Below are 17,807 nucleotides of genomic sequence, written 5' to 3' on the forward strand. Positions count from 1 at the left end.
GGAACCCTGCAAACAGAACAGTCAACATTCCAGTTAATCAAAAGGAAAGCACTGTGGCAACCCTGGCAGCGCTGCGTTGCCCCGGGCAACTGGACTGAATTGTTTTGTCAATAAACGGACACGCGGGCAAAGTTCAGGCGAAAACTACGCAATAGACTAGACTACAATAAAATGCCGCTGCTTGAAGCGCCCGCCGAGTACGCGGAATCCTCGCCGGAGCACTCACTGCAGCCAGAGTTGCCGCTGCTGCTGGCTCCGCTGCCAGGACCAGCCGCACTGGCGCAGCTACGCCCGCCTCCGGCTGAGGTGCGGCTACAACAACAGCAACAACAACTACAGCAACTGCAAGTGGAACGGCAAAATCGTCGCCAAATGGGACGCAGAAACTCTTACGATCGCGATGTGCCCATTCTGGAGGAGACCGAACACTTTCCAGCCTTTGTGCACCTGCTGCCCGTGGTGCTGCCGCCACAGCTGCCAGAGCCAACGCTGGATGAGCTCCTGGTAAGGGTGTTAACTAGAGGCATCAATGAATCTCTCTCTCTCTCTCTCTCTGACCATGTGCATGTTTGTAGCGTCGGGTGACGCAGCGCACGGATCTGGAGCATGTGGAATCGGTGCGTCTGCGTGTTATTTCCTACTCGGTGAGCCTGTCGAGACTTTCGCTATTCCTGCCACGCCTGCAGCAATTGGATCTCAGCGGCAGCGTGCTGAGCTCTCTGCGCGATCTCGGCTACGGCCTGACGCAGCTCAACCACCTGAACATCAGCAATTGCGGACTGAATAGCTTCGATGGCACCAGCGGCCTGCCAGCCCTGAGAGTGCTAATAGCGGATGGCAACATGATACAGCGCGTGGGTCCATTGACGGATCTGGGCCAGCTGCAGATGCTGCAGGCGCGCAACAATCGCATCAGCGAACTGGGCCTGCTCACGTTTCTGGGCCTGTGCCCGCAGCTCCGGGAGCTGGATCTGTCTGGCAATCCCGTCTGCCGTTTGCCACTCTATCGCGATGTGCTCAGACGCAGCGTGGCCACGTTACAGCTGCTCGACGGACAGCCCATTCAAGCTGAGAGTGAACTGGCAGCTGAGCCGGAGGATACGCACAGTTCCCTGTCCAGCGATTCGGAGTCGGCACCACAGAACCATCAGAACAGTCACGCTGCAACCGAATCACGGCCTGCCACGGCATTGGTCACGTTGGATTCGCAACGCTCCCAGCGCCGGGCAGCCACGTCCAGCACACCTGTTGCGGGCTCGGTGTTGGGTCTGGTGCGGCAGCGACGTCGGCGACGTAGTGGTCATGCCTGGGTCAGCTCCTCCAGCGGATCAAATAGCTCCAGCTGCTCGGCGGGCTCCACGCGTGCGCCCTCCATCAGCTCGTGCTCCTCGCACAGCAGCTTGGACCTGCACTCCAACTCCTATGCCTTCAATGCCCATGGAACTCTAGACTAGGTTGAATAAACGGGATAAATAGTTGCTCACAAAACAGCTAGAAATTTATTGTGATTGAGCTAAAAATATTGTATAATTCATGAATTGTTGCTAATTAATAAAGTTAGAGAAACTTTGATGTTTTATTTACTAGATTTCTGTTAGATAAAAAAACTCGAACTCATTTCATTCTCTTATCTTGTTATACCCTTCTTTTATCATGAAATGACCTTTCATGAGATATTTGCGAACCCTTCAACTATTTATATTCTTGTTAAGCTTCTATATCTCCATCTATCTCCCTTTTATATGGAGGATGTTTAGATTTCAAATTCGAATCAATTTAATTTTTTTCATTTTCACCCTTTACAGGGTATTCACTTGTCACCAACTACGTAACCTTAATGTGGCCATCAAGTATTTCTATTTTTGATCTTTATTCAAATCTCAAGCTAACTTCTCTTTATATGAAATCTATATATATTATAGGAAATTGGGTTGGGTATAGATATATATATAAATACCGTATTTATAAGTCTGCAAGTATCTTTAATCTACAGCGTTCGAAATTGTTTCTAAAAGTTCGCTTGAAAAACATCAAAGTTCCAGATAACTCCGTAAATACACGAGCTGTACTCAAAACTTTTCGGGTGATTCTCTGTCCCTTACTTTTTAAATAAATCTCGCGCATTTTCTAGAGGACTTCTTAAACTATACCAAAACATTGTCTACGTCTAGCTGTGCTCGGGTGCTTCTAACTGTGTTTGTATCTTAAGAAATGTTTTGTCTTCTATCTTGACGGGGCTTGGATTCCCCAATTTCGTACTCAAGCAAAAGAATGCAAAAATTTTATAAAATTCCAACTGGACTACTCCGTATATGTGTACTGAAACAAAGCTGCCGACGGCGATCGAACTGGCACCAATTGGCTGGTGCCATTCGGATTGCGAAAGACCATGTAGTCGCGCCCATTTATCAGGCGTCGCACTCCGGCCCCGTTGTGATGCCCGCCCAGAATTAGGCCGTGCTCCCTGCCGGCCTGACGCCAGCGCTGCTGGCCACCGTGCAGATGCTCGCCGCCATGATTGAAGATGCTCTGATAGGGTGGCGGCGGCGTCACATTCTGGGCATGTGTGGAGCTGCCCAGCAGCTGTTTGTCGCCGCTGTGTAGGCGCCGCAGGCCGCGCAGCCAACGCGATGGCCGCACGGACTGGCCATTGGGTGTGCGGCCGATGCCGTGTCTGGCCCATTTGTTGGCCTCGTGCCGGCCGTTGATGTAGCGGAACAGCAGCTCCGTGGTGAACACGACCAGTGAAGTGGCAAAGCCGGTCAGCATTATGTAATAGGTCATCATGAGGTCACCGTTTCTCAGCTGGCGCTCGGTGCTGCCCAGATCCTGTGGGCAAATCTCGGCGCTCGGCAATTCCCTGGCCGACAAATGCTTAATAATGCCGGACTCTACCAGATTGAGCAGTCTAAAAATGATATATTTATATATATTGTAATGATTATATGTAAACAAATTAATGAACCTACTCGGGATCGAAGAGTTCGCTGAGATTCGAGCCGATGGGATAGGCAAAAGTTCGCTTCTTGGTCAGAAATGGCTCCTTGGCCATGGCAAACGGACAGTGAATCTTCTCATCGTGAAAGCTGACTGACTTGCGATACAAATAATCCCTATACAGCAATATATTGATCGCCGGTCGATCTCGCACGAACACATATCCATTGCGCTCCACATAGTTCTGCAGATTGTATGTATCGTTGGAGGCATCCGTGAATACGGCGTAATTATTCTGAATCATGCGATTGAGCATGAACAGCGATTCGTTGGTCTTTACGAAAGAAAAGGGGTAAAACAATTATAGATCAATTAAAATTAAAATGTATTTCAACAATTTCAGAAATACTCCCCTAAAGTCGGAAAATGCGTGAAAAACTATTTCATTATTCCTTCGATCTTTCTCAAACTCATCTTTAAATAATTACGTTAAATATTATTTTCATATGTACGAATAGCCCCTCTATGCGATTCTCATGAATTCATGAATAAGGCTCGCATGCTTTCATTCATGGATAGTAACTGAATAAGTGTTGCTGCCAATCTAATCAACTATCTATTATATCAGCTTATTCTTTTCTATATCCCTCTCTGCCCTCTCTCTCTCCCTCACTATTTCACTTACTCTCTCTATCTCTCCCCCTTCTCTGTCGCTTTCTTTCTCTCTTTCTTCACCTCTGCTTCCCTCTTTCTCTATCTCCCTCTTTCTCGCTGTTTTTACTCCTGCTCTAATCTGTTCTCTTACTATATTTTTCAGTGATGTGCTCAAATAGAAGTCTTTCCCTCTCCTATAAATAGATGTCATGGAATTTGTGGGTAAGTGCATATTCACATATACATTTATATATATAGAATTTATGCTAAGTCATTTAAGATATAGCCCCGGTTGATGTCCTAGTAAAATATAATTATATAAAATGGGAATTAATTAATCAAATAATTAATTAGTTAATTTCATCCATACTTGGCTGAAAATCCTCCCCATATATGTAAAGTGTATAAAAACTCACCGTTCGTATCGCGTACTCCACGCCGCCGCCTCGCATGGAGACAAAGTGTTTGTTCTTTGTGAGAATATCGTTCACCGTGTTGAAGGGCAGTGTGAACTTTGAAAGGGTCAGAAATGCAGTCAAATTGGCGGTATAAAACGAGGTTAAAATTGTAATAAATATCCACCAGGTCGCAAAGAGCAGGCGTGTCGAATCTGCGATTAAATATAGAGTAGTACATAGTATATAGAGATACTTTTTAATTGAAACGACAAACTCGACGATTGCATGTCCAGTGAATCGAATCGCCGGCACATGGCTGCAATGCAGCTCGAATGGCCGATGCTTATCGCTGCATTAGGGTTAATTGCTAGTTCACCTGCGATGGGGGAGAGGGTGCTGCCCTGCTTCATGAGTGCACCGTAGACGAACCAGGCGCAATGGCCCAGGGAATAGGGCTGCTGCACTGAATCGCCCGTCAGGCGATTGCGTATTATGATCAGCATATAAATGATGGGTCCAACGGCCAGCAGCGAGACGAAGATGAGTATCCAGACCCAAAATTCGAATGGCGCCAGCAAACCAGAGCCGCCGGCAGACTCCCGCGGCCGTTGCATAACCATAATCCATTCGCCCTCATCCAGCGTGGTCGTCGAATAGAAGACAAAGGTGCGCTGCTCCGACAGCGAGGGTATAAAGGCAGCGGCCAGATCCACCAGCTGTCATGGAAGACTTACTGATATATGGGCACAGGATTGAAGGGATGCTCTGCACTTACGCTATTGTTGACCATTTCGATGAGACTGCGATCCAAGTCTGTCGTGGAACCAATTATGTTGTCCTGCGGCACAACCACGTCGTAGGTGAAATTGAACTTCTCCTGGAGGAAGCCAATGATCTGAAATGAAACACCGCGACCGACCCGAGTGCCATTGTCGAGCATTTCGGTGTAGCTCAGTGGATAATCCTCCAGCGTGGCAATGCGCAAATGTTTCCCATTTATCCACTCCCGCATATTGCGCAGCTTCTCCTTTTTGTTGCGTATCACCTCCAGCGTTTCAATGGGCGCATCCTCGTCCAGTCCCACATTCGCCGCCGCCACATCTATGGGCAGCTCTGTGACCAGGCTCCCATCCTCGTTCAGTTGTATCAGATCCGCTGGCAGGGTATCGTTAATCGGTGGGCAGGCCAGGCACAGTGCGGCGGCCACAAGCAGCTCGATACCCGTAGCCATTTAAGCCAGACACTTACCGTTAGCTGCTCTAGTAACTGGCTGGCTTTTTGCGCTTTCGCATACTGGTTCCAGCCGGGTACAGTTGCCGTTTTCACAACGTACCGTTAGACCCAGAGACTCGAGCGTTACTAAAACCACAATTCCTATGAACCCAAACGCTGCATATGCATGTGTAAATATGGCTCTTGTATGCTTGACCCACAACAAACACAATTAACAATAATGACAAGTGTAAATATGGCGGTACACACACACACACACACACACACACACACATAGGAGTGTGCCTGCTACTGCCTCGGTCCCATGCAGATTGTCAGCTTTGATTAGCTGCCATATATGATTTCTATACTGGCGGGCACAAAATCCACACATGGTCTGGCTAATGAAACGTCGCAACTATTGACTGCTTAAGAAAATACAAATATAGTTCAAGTCCACGCATGTTGGCCTATTGCCTAATGGGCCATAGAAGATTGCCCAAGAAGCGTGTGCTTATATAAGCTCAAGGACACTGCGAGTCCTGTGGGTCAAGTTTACACAATGCGCTTGTCTAATAGCCAAAGTTATGGCTTAATATGTCACAATTACAGTTTATTACACAGAAATGTGAAATATTCACGATTCGTAATTAGTAAAAGAACATGACAAACAAATTTAAATGAAATGTAAGTCCATTTTTGCTCTACGAATAACTGTTTGTATTGACGGACAGACAGATTGATTGATTGACAGAATTGATTGATTGACTGTCCGACAGACTGACTGATTGATTGACTGAATGATTGATTAACTGACTTAATTGGTTTGATTGATTGATTGATTGACCGACTGCACTGGCTAACTAATTGATTAACTCACTGACTGTTTGATTGACAAGCCCACTGATCGACTGACTGATGAACGGATAAATTGACTGACCTGCTGATTGATCGCACAGTAGTTACTCATGTGATTTCAGCGCAAAATTCCGCCCTCAAGTGTGGAAAATTGGTGGAAAACTCTTGTAAACTGACTTTCACCTTTTAAGAATTGCTAACCTTACCCTACTTTCTCTCTCTCTCTCTCTTTCTCTCTCTCTTTCTCTCTCTCTCTCTCTCTCTTGCTCTTACGCTCACTTTTGTATTCCCCTTTGTCTACCTTGAGTGGGAATTTAAGAATAAAATATATAATTTATTAAACTTGTTATATCATATAGAGTTATTTAAGTTTACTAAACCTAAGTTAAGATGTATAATTTATTTTACTTGGCACTAGGTAGTCATTAGTATCTACACGAACTATATACACTAGCAAATCGTGACTGGGTCAACGGAAGCGGCTGCTGTTTTCGAGCACCTCACTGCTGGAGCCCATTCCCAGGCTGTTCTGATTGCACTTGCAATCCTCGCCGTCGACCCGGCCCTTGCCGGAGGTTAATATGCGCATGCCTTCGGCAAATTTGGGAAAACCGGACATGGTTTCCTTGATTGTGGTCATCATCACCGGCAGATACATAAAGAAGTCTTTAAAGTGGCCCACAACCGTGTGATAGTCAATGGGTCTGCCGTTGGCGCCGCCACCCCCTGTGCCCTGGTAGTTGCCATCAATGTCAATATCATTGCCAGCCGAGCCGTAGGGCAGGCCGCAGCAATGCCGCATGGCTGCGAAAATCGGGAAATTCATTATAATCGTGAAACCCGTACGGCTAACATAATTTGCGACTTACCCAACAAGAATATAATTGCGGCTGCTTGAATTTGCCTGCTTTCGACTGCCATGATGTCAACTCTTGAGAGCGGGTTATTTTATGGAAATGCTTTGGTCTTGCCATGGGGGCCGAGCATTTATAACATTTCAAACAAATTGCATTGCTAAGCACAATTCGCCATTTCGCTTCACTTTCAGACGTTTTGTTGTGGGTTTCGCTTTTGCGCTGAATACAGCAGAAAAACTCGAAACTCTTTGCCAAAATTTGATTTTCAATGTTATTGCTAAAGACCTTTTCAAGTGGAAAAGCACAGCACATTATTATTAATGTGACAAGTCTCAGACTTGGTTGAAAAACACTGCAACAAAAAAAGTCGAATTTGCTTTGGGCTCATAAAAAACCTTGCTCATAAAATAACACATATATATATATTGATAAAGAAATTTCATTTATTTTTGTTTATTTTTGTCTTTTTTTTTTTTTAATTTTATGGGAAATATTATTTGCTGCGCTGATTATTAAAAAATATTTAAATTTAAAGTTTTTGCTTCAAGTTAAGGAAAACAATTCAAATGTTAGCTCCATCTATTGTGGCGTTGCGGAACTAGCAGTCTTTAATTCATTTTGTAGGTACACACTGACCGCAATAATGTAGTTACACTTACAATTAAATAGATGGCGCCAGTTAAACAGAATTTTATATTTATTTTAATGCCGTTCGCTAAAACGTTATATAAAATACTTTTTGTTGATATGTTATTAATTTATTTGTTAGCTTGAAAATGAGATATAAACAAATATAATTAACTGCGAAATATATTCGCTTAAAAGTTAGCAAACGCAAATACTGAACACGCGTAAACAGAGCTATTAATAAAATGACTAATAATTACTAATTAGGAAATTAGCATATTTAATAATATTCGAAACCTGATGCGGGACAAATAACTTAAATAATTTCTGAACATTTTGACAAAGAAGTGATTAAAAGCTGTGAAACATTTATCATAAAAAAAAGCATCCAAAATCTGTTTGAGCAAAATTACAAAACTTTTTGTGCGACTTTGATGTGACTTAAAACAGTCAAGAACTTGCGAAACAAGCTGGCCATGCGCAGCTAAAATACGTAGCGAAAAGCGCACCGTAAGAATGTTACAGTCGGGTGCGGCCGACTAAGCGATACCCCTTAGCGAAGCCAACAATTAGAAAAAATAACAATTTTTCCTAGATAGTATGGAATTGTTATTTAGCGAAGATTAAGCCGATCTGCCACGCCCATAGTGTGTGTATATATTCCAAAATGAAAGTCAAACGGACAGCGCATATTACAAGCTAACCAATATACCCTATTCAGTCTATAAGCGAAACCCGAGAGTATGTGCATAGATAAAGTGAATAACTAATTGGCTTTGACGTAAAACAGTTAATTGACGATACCCTGTAATCAAATGTGTGCTTCAGTCGCGCGCTCAAGTTCAAAGTCAACTAGAAAGTCGTGCTGCCGCACAACGCCTGGCATTAACCTTAACACTGACCGAATTATATGGTCTGGGAGGGGCAGGAGGGGTGGGGGTGTCTGCAGGCAGCTTTATAAAGTGCTGCAATCAGCTCGAAAAGCGAGTAAGATGAAGCAGAAAATAACGTAATTGATGTTTTTATTTCATTTACCTTTTGGCACTTGCATGCGAAACCGTTGATCATCGCACAAATGGGCGGCTATTAGCCGCGAAAACACGTTCCGAGGCAACGTCTCCATATTAAAAATTGGCCATTATTATGAGTCGGGCTTGTTGTTTTGGTGCTTAATGTGCATTTTAAAAAACATTTGTAACAAGTTTTATGGCCACACAAGTCGAGCCGATATCGGCACACGACAGTTGTGCTGACAGTTGTCAGAGGGTGTTTCGAGAAATCAATCAAAATATCAGCCGGATGATGATTGCGCTAAAAAGTAATCACGGCTGCCAATCATAACAAAAATATTTATGGGATTTGAACCAGCTTTCTTCTGCCTTAAGGGGCGCTTCGTGTAACTGGGCTCTGCCGATTCGAAATGTCAATAAAAACTTCAGCATGAAGACAACTTAAATGTAATCAGGGCTGCAAATAAGAAACTTAGATTTGAACCAGCTTTCTGGTTCGATAAGTTGCTCTATTCAAATAAAAATGTAAGCATGATAACTGTGCTAAAGTTTATTGAGGGTAGCAAACTAAGTATAAAATGATTTGGCGGTTTGAACCAGCTTTAAGCCTCAAAGCCAGATCATTTTTCAGCATTTTAAATAAACATTCTATTTTTTAATCTAAAGCTGCCCGCTGCTCTGAAAATATTGCAAGCCGGAAATATTTGCATACACAAACTGCGGGCTACATTTATTTTTTTCCCACTTTGATTAGATCGTGGGTTATCATACTTTCGGCCTTTGCAGTTCCTCTGCCTTTAATTGTGACTTTTCACTAAACAAATTGATATCAATTTGTGAGTGACCCTACTGACTAATTGTTATGTGTGAAATGTAATTGGCGACGACTTCAATTGCGTGTGTAAAACACGCGCATTCCAATGCAGACGCTGTTCCATATCAGCCGGGCAATATAAAATATGGTATATATATATATATATATCACCAGCTGATTTTGCTGGGTAGCCAATAAATTATGCGCGCTTCGTTTGAGTTAGGCATTAGGCAAGTCGTGAAGTTTTCTAATTTCTAAGCGTATATTGATCGAAGCGTAAATGAATACTACAAACAAGTATGGTCGAGACTAAGGCGACATATCACAGTCGGAATGGGATTTTATAATGAGGCAGTTGTCGACTAGATGACAAAATCGGCGCGGCTATTCTCTCGTGTGATCAGGAATGGACGCTTCTCGCTGGGGCAGTTGAACTTCTCAAATAGATTCACATTAAAGCCGCTCTTCTCGCCGGGCATTTCCAGCATATTGTTCCAGATCGCGTTGGCCGCGGATGCCTGGCCGCGCTGGCTCAAATGAAAGCAATCCTCGGAGAAGAAGCGCGTGTCCGTCAAGCCGGAACGCGTGCGCGGGAAATCGTCGAACTGCGAAAAGGGCTGCACATTGATGGTGAACGTCTGCCGAGTGTATAGAATATATTGAAAGGAGGCTTCAAATAGTTCAGATGGGTTGTACACACCTCCGTATTGAACTCCTCCCTATTGGCAATCTCATAGTCCTTGGCTATCCAGCGCTTCATGATGCCCTCGTAGTAATCCAGGTGCTCCTTGCTCTTGCCCATCAGGCACGGACACTCGAAGCGCAGGGTGGTCTTGCAAATGGGCGGCAGGCCGGACAGCTTGGTTAGGAAACGCAGATTGGGCGCTGGCACCACATTGAGCAGCAGCCGCGGCACATTGTCCCTCAGATAGCGATAGGTCTTGAGCATATTCCGCTCGTGCCCTGCAATCGTCAGCTCCGGCTGCGGATAGAAGCAAATGTCAGAGCAGAAGTCATTGTTGCCTATAAACAAGGTGGCCAGCTTCCAGTCGCGGGTCATGTTCACATGCGGATCGCGTTGCATGCGTTTCACCAACACCTTGGCCATGTAGGGCATGTCCCGGGACATGGCGCCCAGCTCGGCCACATTGAAGCGCGATGCACGATCTGTGGACAAGCCATCCCTCAGCGAATAGCCATAGAGATTGGGATTGAACTCCTTGAGTATGTTGGGCAAGGTTAGATACTTGCGCCAATTGTATTGTCCGCCAATGGACCAAACCACGCCACGGTTCTCGACGGTGACATGACCCAGGTTGGTGGCAAAGACGCCATTGCCCGCGGTCAAGGAGTCGCCCATGCCAGCGATAATGTCTATGTCGCCGGGTCGCAACCGATGCACGCTGGACGGACGCTGCGCACTGCGTCGGCCAGGTCCGTGTTCCGCATCACAGAACTGCAGCAGGGCGCGCGTGCGCGGATTGGACTTTTGGGTTTTCTAAGAAGAGAAAAAAAAAAGCGTACACGGATAAAAACCTGCGAGTATTTGCTGCAACAAGCGAAGACCTACGCCCGCATTGCGCACGCGTTGCACGTTCGCCGGCTCGTCGCCGGAGCGCCCGCTGAAGGCCAGGCCCAGTAGACGCAGTGGTCGATAGGCATTCCTCAAGGCCACGTCCAATGACGTGCGCTGTGACGTCACACGGCCCGTCAAGCCCAACAGCAGCAGCACAAGTAGGCAGAGTGACAGTTCCTTTAATGACCAGCTGCCCATTGTGTTTTACAGCTGTAAAGAAGTCGAGATTAATGTCTGGTCTTATTGGTCACGCAAGACTCTTGCTATCGTTGGTGACGTCCTCGACACTGAACCCGTTCTCGGCAGAGATTTCATTACAGAGACATCGGCGTTTGTTTAGTTTATTCACCTTTGCGATGCTTGTTTTGATTTGCCTTTCCGTCGTATCACACTTTATGCTTAGTCAGCTTGTCAGCTGGGCCAATTTAAGCAGCTAGCATAAAGGAATCTGACAACAAAAATGAGATAAACCATATACATATATATAAAAAATTATGCAAATGTGTCTTCTAGAAAACGTTTCGCATAGATGACCAGTTGTTTGAACAGCTTCGTTCGGTTATGTTCCTCAAATAGTTCGCACTTGTCATCATGATCCAAAGCAACATAAGTCCATGAGGAATTTGACATTGAGTCGCGAAATGTTTTCAGTTAGTTAATAGAACATATTCTTGATTGTCTCAAATATGCTTCACATATAAATCACATAAAACTGAACGCCAAAACAAATGTCTAGCCCGTTCTCTTAAACGTATATCGATTCGGTCCGATTTTGCCACGAAAGAACGATAAATGTTTGAAAATGTTATGCACTCAATTCATTTTTAATGGGTTGGCAGGCGGAAGTTGCCGAAATTAGTGGTCCGAATACGCGTGCTAAATCCAGTTGTGAACAAGATTCATATATATATATGTATACATAGCGAATTTGTTTCCTTTTCGCATAATGCACAGACTTAAAACAAAAGACTTAGGAAACAAACGCGCCAAATTAAACATAACGAAAATGCAATCGGAAGCACAAGACGCAACATTTACTAGAATTTAATTAGATCTCTGCACACACAGAACTAGATTACCTTTGACATATATATTTTATATCGATTTGCTGATCAACAATGAATGTCTATATATATGTATATATATTCTCTTTGATTGCTTTCACCGGTAAATCTTGCAACTAGCTAAAGAATTGCACAATTACAAATTTCTATTCAATTCTATTTATTATAAACTTGTAGCCCCAGAAGGCAGCGCGTCCGGCTTCGTCGACCGCATAGAATCAACTGCTCGGTAGAATTTCTGATTATGTTGATTTTATATGGATAGCCCACAGAGCCGGACAGCGTAGTACGCATAAAATAATATGGAAAACAACTAAAAAAAAAATATATATATATATATACGTTCGAGTAGACGAAACACGTAAAAAGAACAAAATACAATACAAATTAAGTGCGAATTGTGATGAACAATATGCACGACTCTCACATATCCTGTACAATATCAATATGTATAGAAAAAAAAAATATATAGAAACATATTTATACCCAGCAAAAAAGGCAGCCCATATATAATAAAAAGTTTCCTTATAGTATTTCGACTTATTAAATAACTGTATAACTATTTCATTCAAAATTACGCAAGGTTTATTTAACTTGAAATCGAACAAACTGGATATTTGATAGGTTTGAGGTCTTGAATAAAATACTCACTCAAGCATCCGGCTTCAGGCCAGAAAGTTGCGCAACATTAAAATGTTAACTCAAGTGTGGGCTTGTCGCAGCTGCGAACGAATACACCCCCTCGCAATGTGGTTACGTGGTATATGATATCAAAATTGGTTGTCAACGGTTCACACACTCACACACATGCATGCGAAAAGTCGCATAGCGTTGAGCCGGTTGGCTGGCGCGTCGTCTGAAAAACGTAAATTCTGAAATTCACTTTCGTTGAGCTGTTAAAAATAGTTCTGAGCCAGAAACAGCGGCCGCTCCACATGGCAGACGTGCTTATCGCTGGCCAGACCCAAAGCCGGTAGATGGCAACGTTTCGAAGTGCTGAAAAGCGGTTTTTAAGGCCTGACCAGAACGTGAAATGCGCAAAGGGGCTCGAAAGGGAAACGGGATCGACTTTTTTGGAGAATCATCTGCGGATTTTTAAAATGTATGACAAGCTACGGTTTGTCTGGGGAAAAATACGCAGACATTAAAACTGGACACATGAGGCGTACGTGCACCGACGAGACAGAACAATTTGCACAGACTTATAAATTTAGCTGTCTCTAATTGGCATTTGTTGATTTTATCACAGCTATAAAAAATGGCTTACTGCATGAACCTTTGGACCAAGTGACTAAACTTGTCAAAAGGTATTGTGTGTGTGCGAAATGTACACATGAAATCGGTTATTGCTAATTTGTAATTCGCAATGATATGTTATTAATATGCCAAGTCGAAAGACTCTTCAAAGTACTTGGTAAGCGCTCTTTAAGAGCTGTGCATATTATATCTCATCAGAGGCAGGCACCCTCGACTTGACAAACACTTCCACTTCCTCTACAAACAATCCAGTGTAGCCATTAAATAACCTTGTCTCAATATAATACAATAATACATAAAAATAACGGCACGAAGCAATTAAAGCAAAAAAGCAACAATGAAGCAACAACTTGTTTTAAATTAACAACATCAGAAAACAAGAAGGAACCGCCTTAAATGACACAACGCTTGTGGCATCGTCTTAAATTCCGGCCTGTAAGCGAAACGATGGCCGATGACGTACTTGAGCACCATAAAAATCATTAAAATCGTTTAGTCGACAGCAATTAACAATTATTTTAAATATAGTATTTAACGCAGGCTTTTATATACAAAGAGGAGAAGAAGTATCGAGTATGCCCACCTTATGGAATACTTTAGTATCTCATAAAGTTAACAATAATAGTAAATTTTTGGTATTCCTGATTTTTGATATACCAGCTGCGGGGAACTTCCTTCAAATAATAATAATAATAAATTACAAAAAACAACTAAATTATAAACGAGTCTTCACTATCAACATTATATACTTATCTTTACCCCTCGAGTCATTAATTAGCCCAATTACACTGTCAACATTTCTCACATAGGTAGTGTATGTAGAGTACGTTGACTGTACGTTTTTTCATATGAATTATCATATCATATATTAAACATATACAGTGGGCTACGAATAATTCCTTTTTATATGTATATCATTCGATAATTAAATCAAAGTGGAACTGGGCTTATTAAATATTAATCGAGCCAAATATTAGGAATGTTTCAATGTTTCAAACATATATTTTAAACATCGCGCCCATCACCAAGCGCCATCAATGGCACTCGATATATCTAGCTGAAACATCGATACATCGAATTTTATACAGAAGAAATAAAATGTTCGATGTATCGAACGATGTATACGATTGTATGTATTCTTATTGGATAATTCGAATCAACTAATCATTCTAAGATCACAAAACAACTCATGGATGAAGTTTGTCGCGTTTGCGTATCCTCGGTGTACTTGCCTGGTGGACATGTTAAATGCTTCGAGTTCCCAGTGCTGCCGAAGGATAAGATGACAAAAGAAATATGCTGTTCCTGTATAATTTAATTATTTGCTAAGCCAAAACAAAGTTAAGGAGACTGAAAAACCGGATTTACATTTATTCAGCTTAGCAAATTTAAGTAACATTGCCTTCGCCTTCAAAAGAAAGCAACAATTATTTTGGATACTCACCTACTCACAATAGGGAACACCCCTGCTTATGGCATCGATACTTTTACTCGCGATTCTAGCTGTCGGCAAATGGGAGTTGTGACGTTATCTTTTAATAAAGCCGCACTCTATAAATAAAACGCATTTTAAAAAAAACTCGATCTGATAACAAACGCAGCAGAACAGGCAACTGCCACAACAGCAGCCACATCAGCAAAACACGCAGCGGAGACAGCCGGCGTGTCATTCGAAAGCATATTTAAAGACAGCCAGACGCCGAAGCTGGGGCCGGTTAACCAACAAGAAGCACAAATTGATTGACTGCTGGCCACTTCGTGCGAAAAATGGGCGCCTTGCGTTACATGGGCTGGATAACCGGCTGCTCGGTGTTCACCGCATTCATTTCGATCATCTGGCAGGCATTTTTATCGCTCCAGGCACTCAATAAGACCACCGTACTCTTGACTGGCCTCCTGGCGCTTGAGGGCGGTCTTAAGAGGTCCGCGTTTGAGCCGGCACCCAAAGTGGCTGTTGGCTATGGCGCCTGCACAGATCTACAAGTAAATGCTACAGAGTTTCTGGAGAAGTTTTACAAAATGCGCGTGCCCCATGTGCGCTCCGATTTTGCGGCAACCGATGTGAACAACGAAAACGAGCTGCTGCAATCGTTTGCCTATTACTTTAAGAACGGCGCCGCAGCCGAGTAAGTACATCAACTGCAACAACTATGTGAAGATATACTAATATGCATGTACTGAAACTTTTTAGACGTGCTATAGCCAATGGCACGCTCTTCAAGCAGCTGATAAGCAATGCCAAAGAAATGGACAAGGAGCGCATCCATTGGTATATGGGTGGCAATGCGCCGTTGATGGCAGTGCGCTTCGTCATGGAGGGAGCGGATGTGCTGTTGGGTGCGCACATGTCCAAAAAGTATGCTTCGTACGCGTGCCTTTAGCATAAGATTTAACATTCATTTTGTAGATTACGCCCTTTGCTGCCAAAGGAAATACGTCTGGCAGGCGATGAAATACCTGATGATGACATACATCTTATACTCGAATACAAGGCTGGCGATAAATGGGGGCCATATGAGGCGCCACGCGCCAATCGTTACATACTGCACAACGACAAGAATAACCCGCATTTAAGATCGGTGGAGCAGCTGACGGACGCATTAAAGCATTATAACCCACAGCTGCTGGTAGTCAGCGGTCTGCAAATGATGGACATGTTCAAGTTTAGTCCTGGAGTGCGTGAGGCACGCTTGCGGCAGGTGCAAATTCAGCTGACCAGTCAGCCCCAGGACACGCTTCAACATTTTGAGTTCGCAAGCTATGTAGAGTTGCAGCTACTGCAGCAACTCCGACAGTTTGTGCTGCCCTATGTGGACTCTCTGGGCATGAACGAACAAGAGCTGTCAAATCTACGCCAGGTGCTGGAGAACGGACGCACCACGCTAGCCACCGACTGGAATCCACGCGTAGCTCATACACTGGATCAAATGCGACAAGTTTTTATCAGTCTACAGGAGGATTACTCTGCACAGCGCCAGTCGGACACGCGACGTCGCATGGTCTCTAGAATACACGTACACACCTTGGCCTATCAGGCCATTCTGACCATAGCCAATTCGAAGTGGAAGAATACTCGGGCTGCGGCTGCCAAGGCGGCATTGACAGCTCATCGCTATGTCTGCAAAACACAGTTTGTGAGCGATATCCAATTCATTTATTTGCTCTCATACTCAACGAAGAAATATGTCATTTATAGGTTAATCCAGAATCGGTGATGCTTGTGTTGGACGACAGCTTCGCAACATCCGCCCAGGAGCAGGCACCACGTATGCGCGTTGGCGCAGCCAATCCTGTGCCCTGCTGGAACGAATTTATACAATATGGCGAAGAGCTGCAAAGAATCGAAGTACAAATTTGTGTAGCGCCCGTGCTAGTATGTCGGGTGGCTAAAAAGACAGCGGGCGCTGGAGATAATATATCTGCATCAGGACTGGTGGCTCAACTGTGAGTCGGAAAGCCTTAAGCAATAACGATGACAACGATCATGTTTGGGACCGGCAAGACTGCTTAGTATTTACACGAATGAAATGCAAAAGACTCAATTAGTAACCCTCAAATTGAATACCCAGACACCTCCATCCACTTTCAAGATACATTCCCTGTTGAATACTGTTTATATACAGCATGTTTAGCACCTTAGTGACCTTAGAAACGCGTTACCTTCAGTATATGGATTACGAACGCCGACAAATCCTTAAGAATTGTTGCAGTTGCGCACGTACTTCATACAGAACGGAACAACGATAGAGTTGGCTCAAGGCCTTAGTACTACATATCTAGAAGAGTTTGCAGATAACGAAACAAACAATTGAAATTCAGAAGAAACACTCAATGTTACAATATCTTAGTTGATTTCTACATCGAATCTCTGGTATTTACTCACTCACTCTTAATTATTTAATGTGTTCAAAATTATTCCTGAGATGCATTAAAATGCAATCTAGTCTAAGTTTATTAGTTTTTAATTTTTCTCGGTATTGTATCGAACTCAACCATTCCTACTTACAATTTGTTTTGCGCACTTGGTTTTAAACTAAAATGACAATGTATACACATATATATGTATAATAAAATTTCTGTTGAAATCTGACTAAAATAGTTTGATATTCCTGTCATTCATTTTCAATCTACCCAATAACTTATAAAAACTAAAACATATACTCTGTACATGGGACAACAGGGTTTTTAAATTGAGCTCTTTAAATATCTTCTTGTTAAAGGCGCGAATAAATTGTAAGATCGAATTAGTGCGATATTAATGTGTGCCAATATCGATTCATCGATAGGTCGATAGGCATTTTTCGAGAAGTTTCGCTACCATTCTCAGTCGACGTCGACGTCGCCGCTTCAATTTTCATTACGCTGAAAAAACGTGTCGGTTGCGGTAGAAAAATTTAAGCGTTTATACATTGTTAAAATAAGCATAAAGCGTCTACATATATAATCTGCAAAAATGTGCGTAAATATTACTATCAGAGATAAAATCAATGAAAAATCGTTAAAACAAAACGGACACATTCGTGGGCGTCTATATGAACACTTT

At 43.2% G+C, this 17,807-nt stretch overlaps 5 protein-coding genes across 7 annotated transcripts; 2 read left to right on the forward strand and 3 right to left on the reverse strand.

Annotated features, from left to right (window-relative positions):
• LOC6622980 (internalin I) lies at positions 1-1,572 on the forward strand. Its single transcript, XM_002048005.4, has 2 exons — positions 1-504; positions 576-1,572. Exons 1-2 carry the CDS (start codon positions 172-174, stop codon positions 1,452-1,454), a joined length of 1,212 nt encoding a protein of 403 aa, XP_002048041.1. The 5' UTR covers positions 1-171; the 3' UTR covers positions 1,455-1,572.
• Positions 1,474-5,339, reverse strand: Ir76b (Ionotropic receptor 76b). The gene is made up of 5 exons (XM_002048006.4): positions 4,765-5,339; positions 4,366-4,705; positions 4,008-4,201; positions 2,970-3,271; positions 1,474-2,908 (listed from the first exon to the last, which is right to left on the reverse strand). Exons 1-5 carry the CDS (start codon positions 5,218-5,220, stop codon positions 2,302-2,304), a joined length of 1,899 nt encoding a protein of 632 aa, XP_002048042.1. The 5' UTR covers positions 5,221-5,339; the 3' UTR covers positions 1,474-2,301.
• Positions 5,340-6,372: 1,033 nt separating this feature from the next.
• Positions 6,373-7,030, reverse strand: LOC6622951 (uncharacterized). Its single transcript, XM_002048007.4, has 2 exons — positions 6,929-7,030; positions 6,373-6,863 (listed from the first exon to the last, which is right to left on the reverse strand). Exons 1-2 carry the CDS (start codon positions 6,978-6,980, stop codon positions 6,529-6,531), a joined length of 387 nt encoding a protein of 128 aa, XP_002048043.1. The 5' UTR covers positions 6,981-7,030; the 3' UTR covers positions 6,373-6,528.
• Positions 7,031-9,605: 2,575 nt separating this feature from the next.
• Positions 9,606-14,600, reverse strand: LOC6622971 (phospholipase B1, membrane-associated). 3 transcript variants are annotated; one of them, XM_015175051.3, is made up of 5 exons: positions 12,023-12,237; positions 11,293-11,391; positions 10,938-11,153; positions 10,068-10,865; positions 9,606-10,005 (listed from the first exon to the last, which is right to left on the reverse strand). In XM_015175051.3, the coding sequence occupies exons 3-5, from the start codon at positions 11,139-11,141 to the stop codon at positions 9,730-9,732; spliced, it is 1,278 nt and encodes a 425-aa protein (XP_015030537.1). In that variant the 5' UTR covers positions 11,142-11,153; positions 11,293-11,391; positions 12,023-12,237; the 3' UTR covers positions 9,606-9,729. The 3 variants fall into 3 exon arrangements, with proteins under 3 accessions (XP_015030537.1, XP_032290604.1, XP_002048044.1); XM_032434713.2 differs by lacking the exons at positions 11,293-11,391; positions 12,023-12,237 and adding an exon at positions 14,497-14,600; XM_002048008.4 differs by lacking the exon at positions 11,293-11,391.
• A 94-nt stretch (positions 14,601-14,694) lies between these two features.
• On the forward strand, positions 14,695-17,129 carry LOC6622989 (ADP-dependent glucokinase). Its single transcript, XM_002048009.4, has 4 exons — positions 14,695-15,390; positions 15,456-15,620; positions 15,672-16,398; positions 16,461-17,129. Exons 1-4 carry the CDS (start codon positions 15,032-15,034, stop codon positions 16,710-16,712), a joined length of 1,503 nt encoding a protein of 500 aa, XP_002048045.1. The 5' UTR covers positions 14,695-15,031; the 3' UTR covers positions 16,713-17,129.
• Positions 17,130-17,807: the final 678 nt, after the last annotated feature.

Source organism: Drosophila virilis, chromosome 3, assembly GCF_030788295.1.
Source record: "Drosophila virilis strain 15010-1051.87 chromosome 3, Dvir_AGI_RSII-ME, whole genome shotgun sequence".
NCBI lineage: Eukaryota > Metazoa > Arthropoda > Insecta > Diptera > Drosophilidae > Drosophila > Drosophila virilis.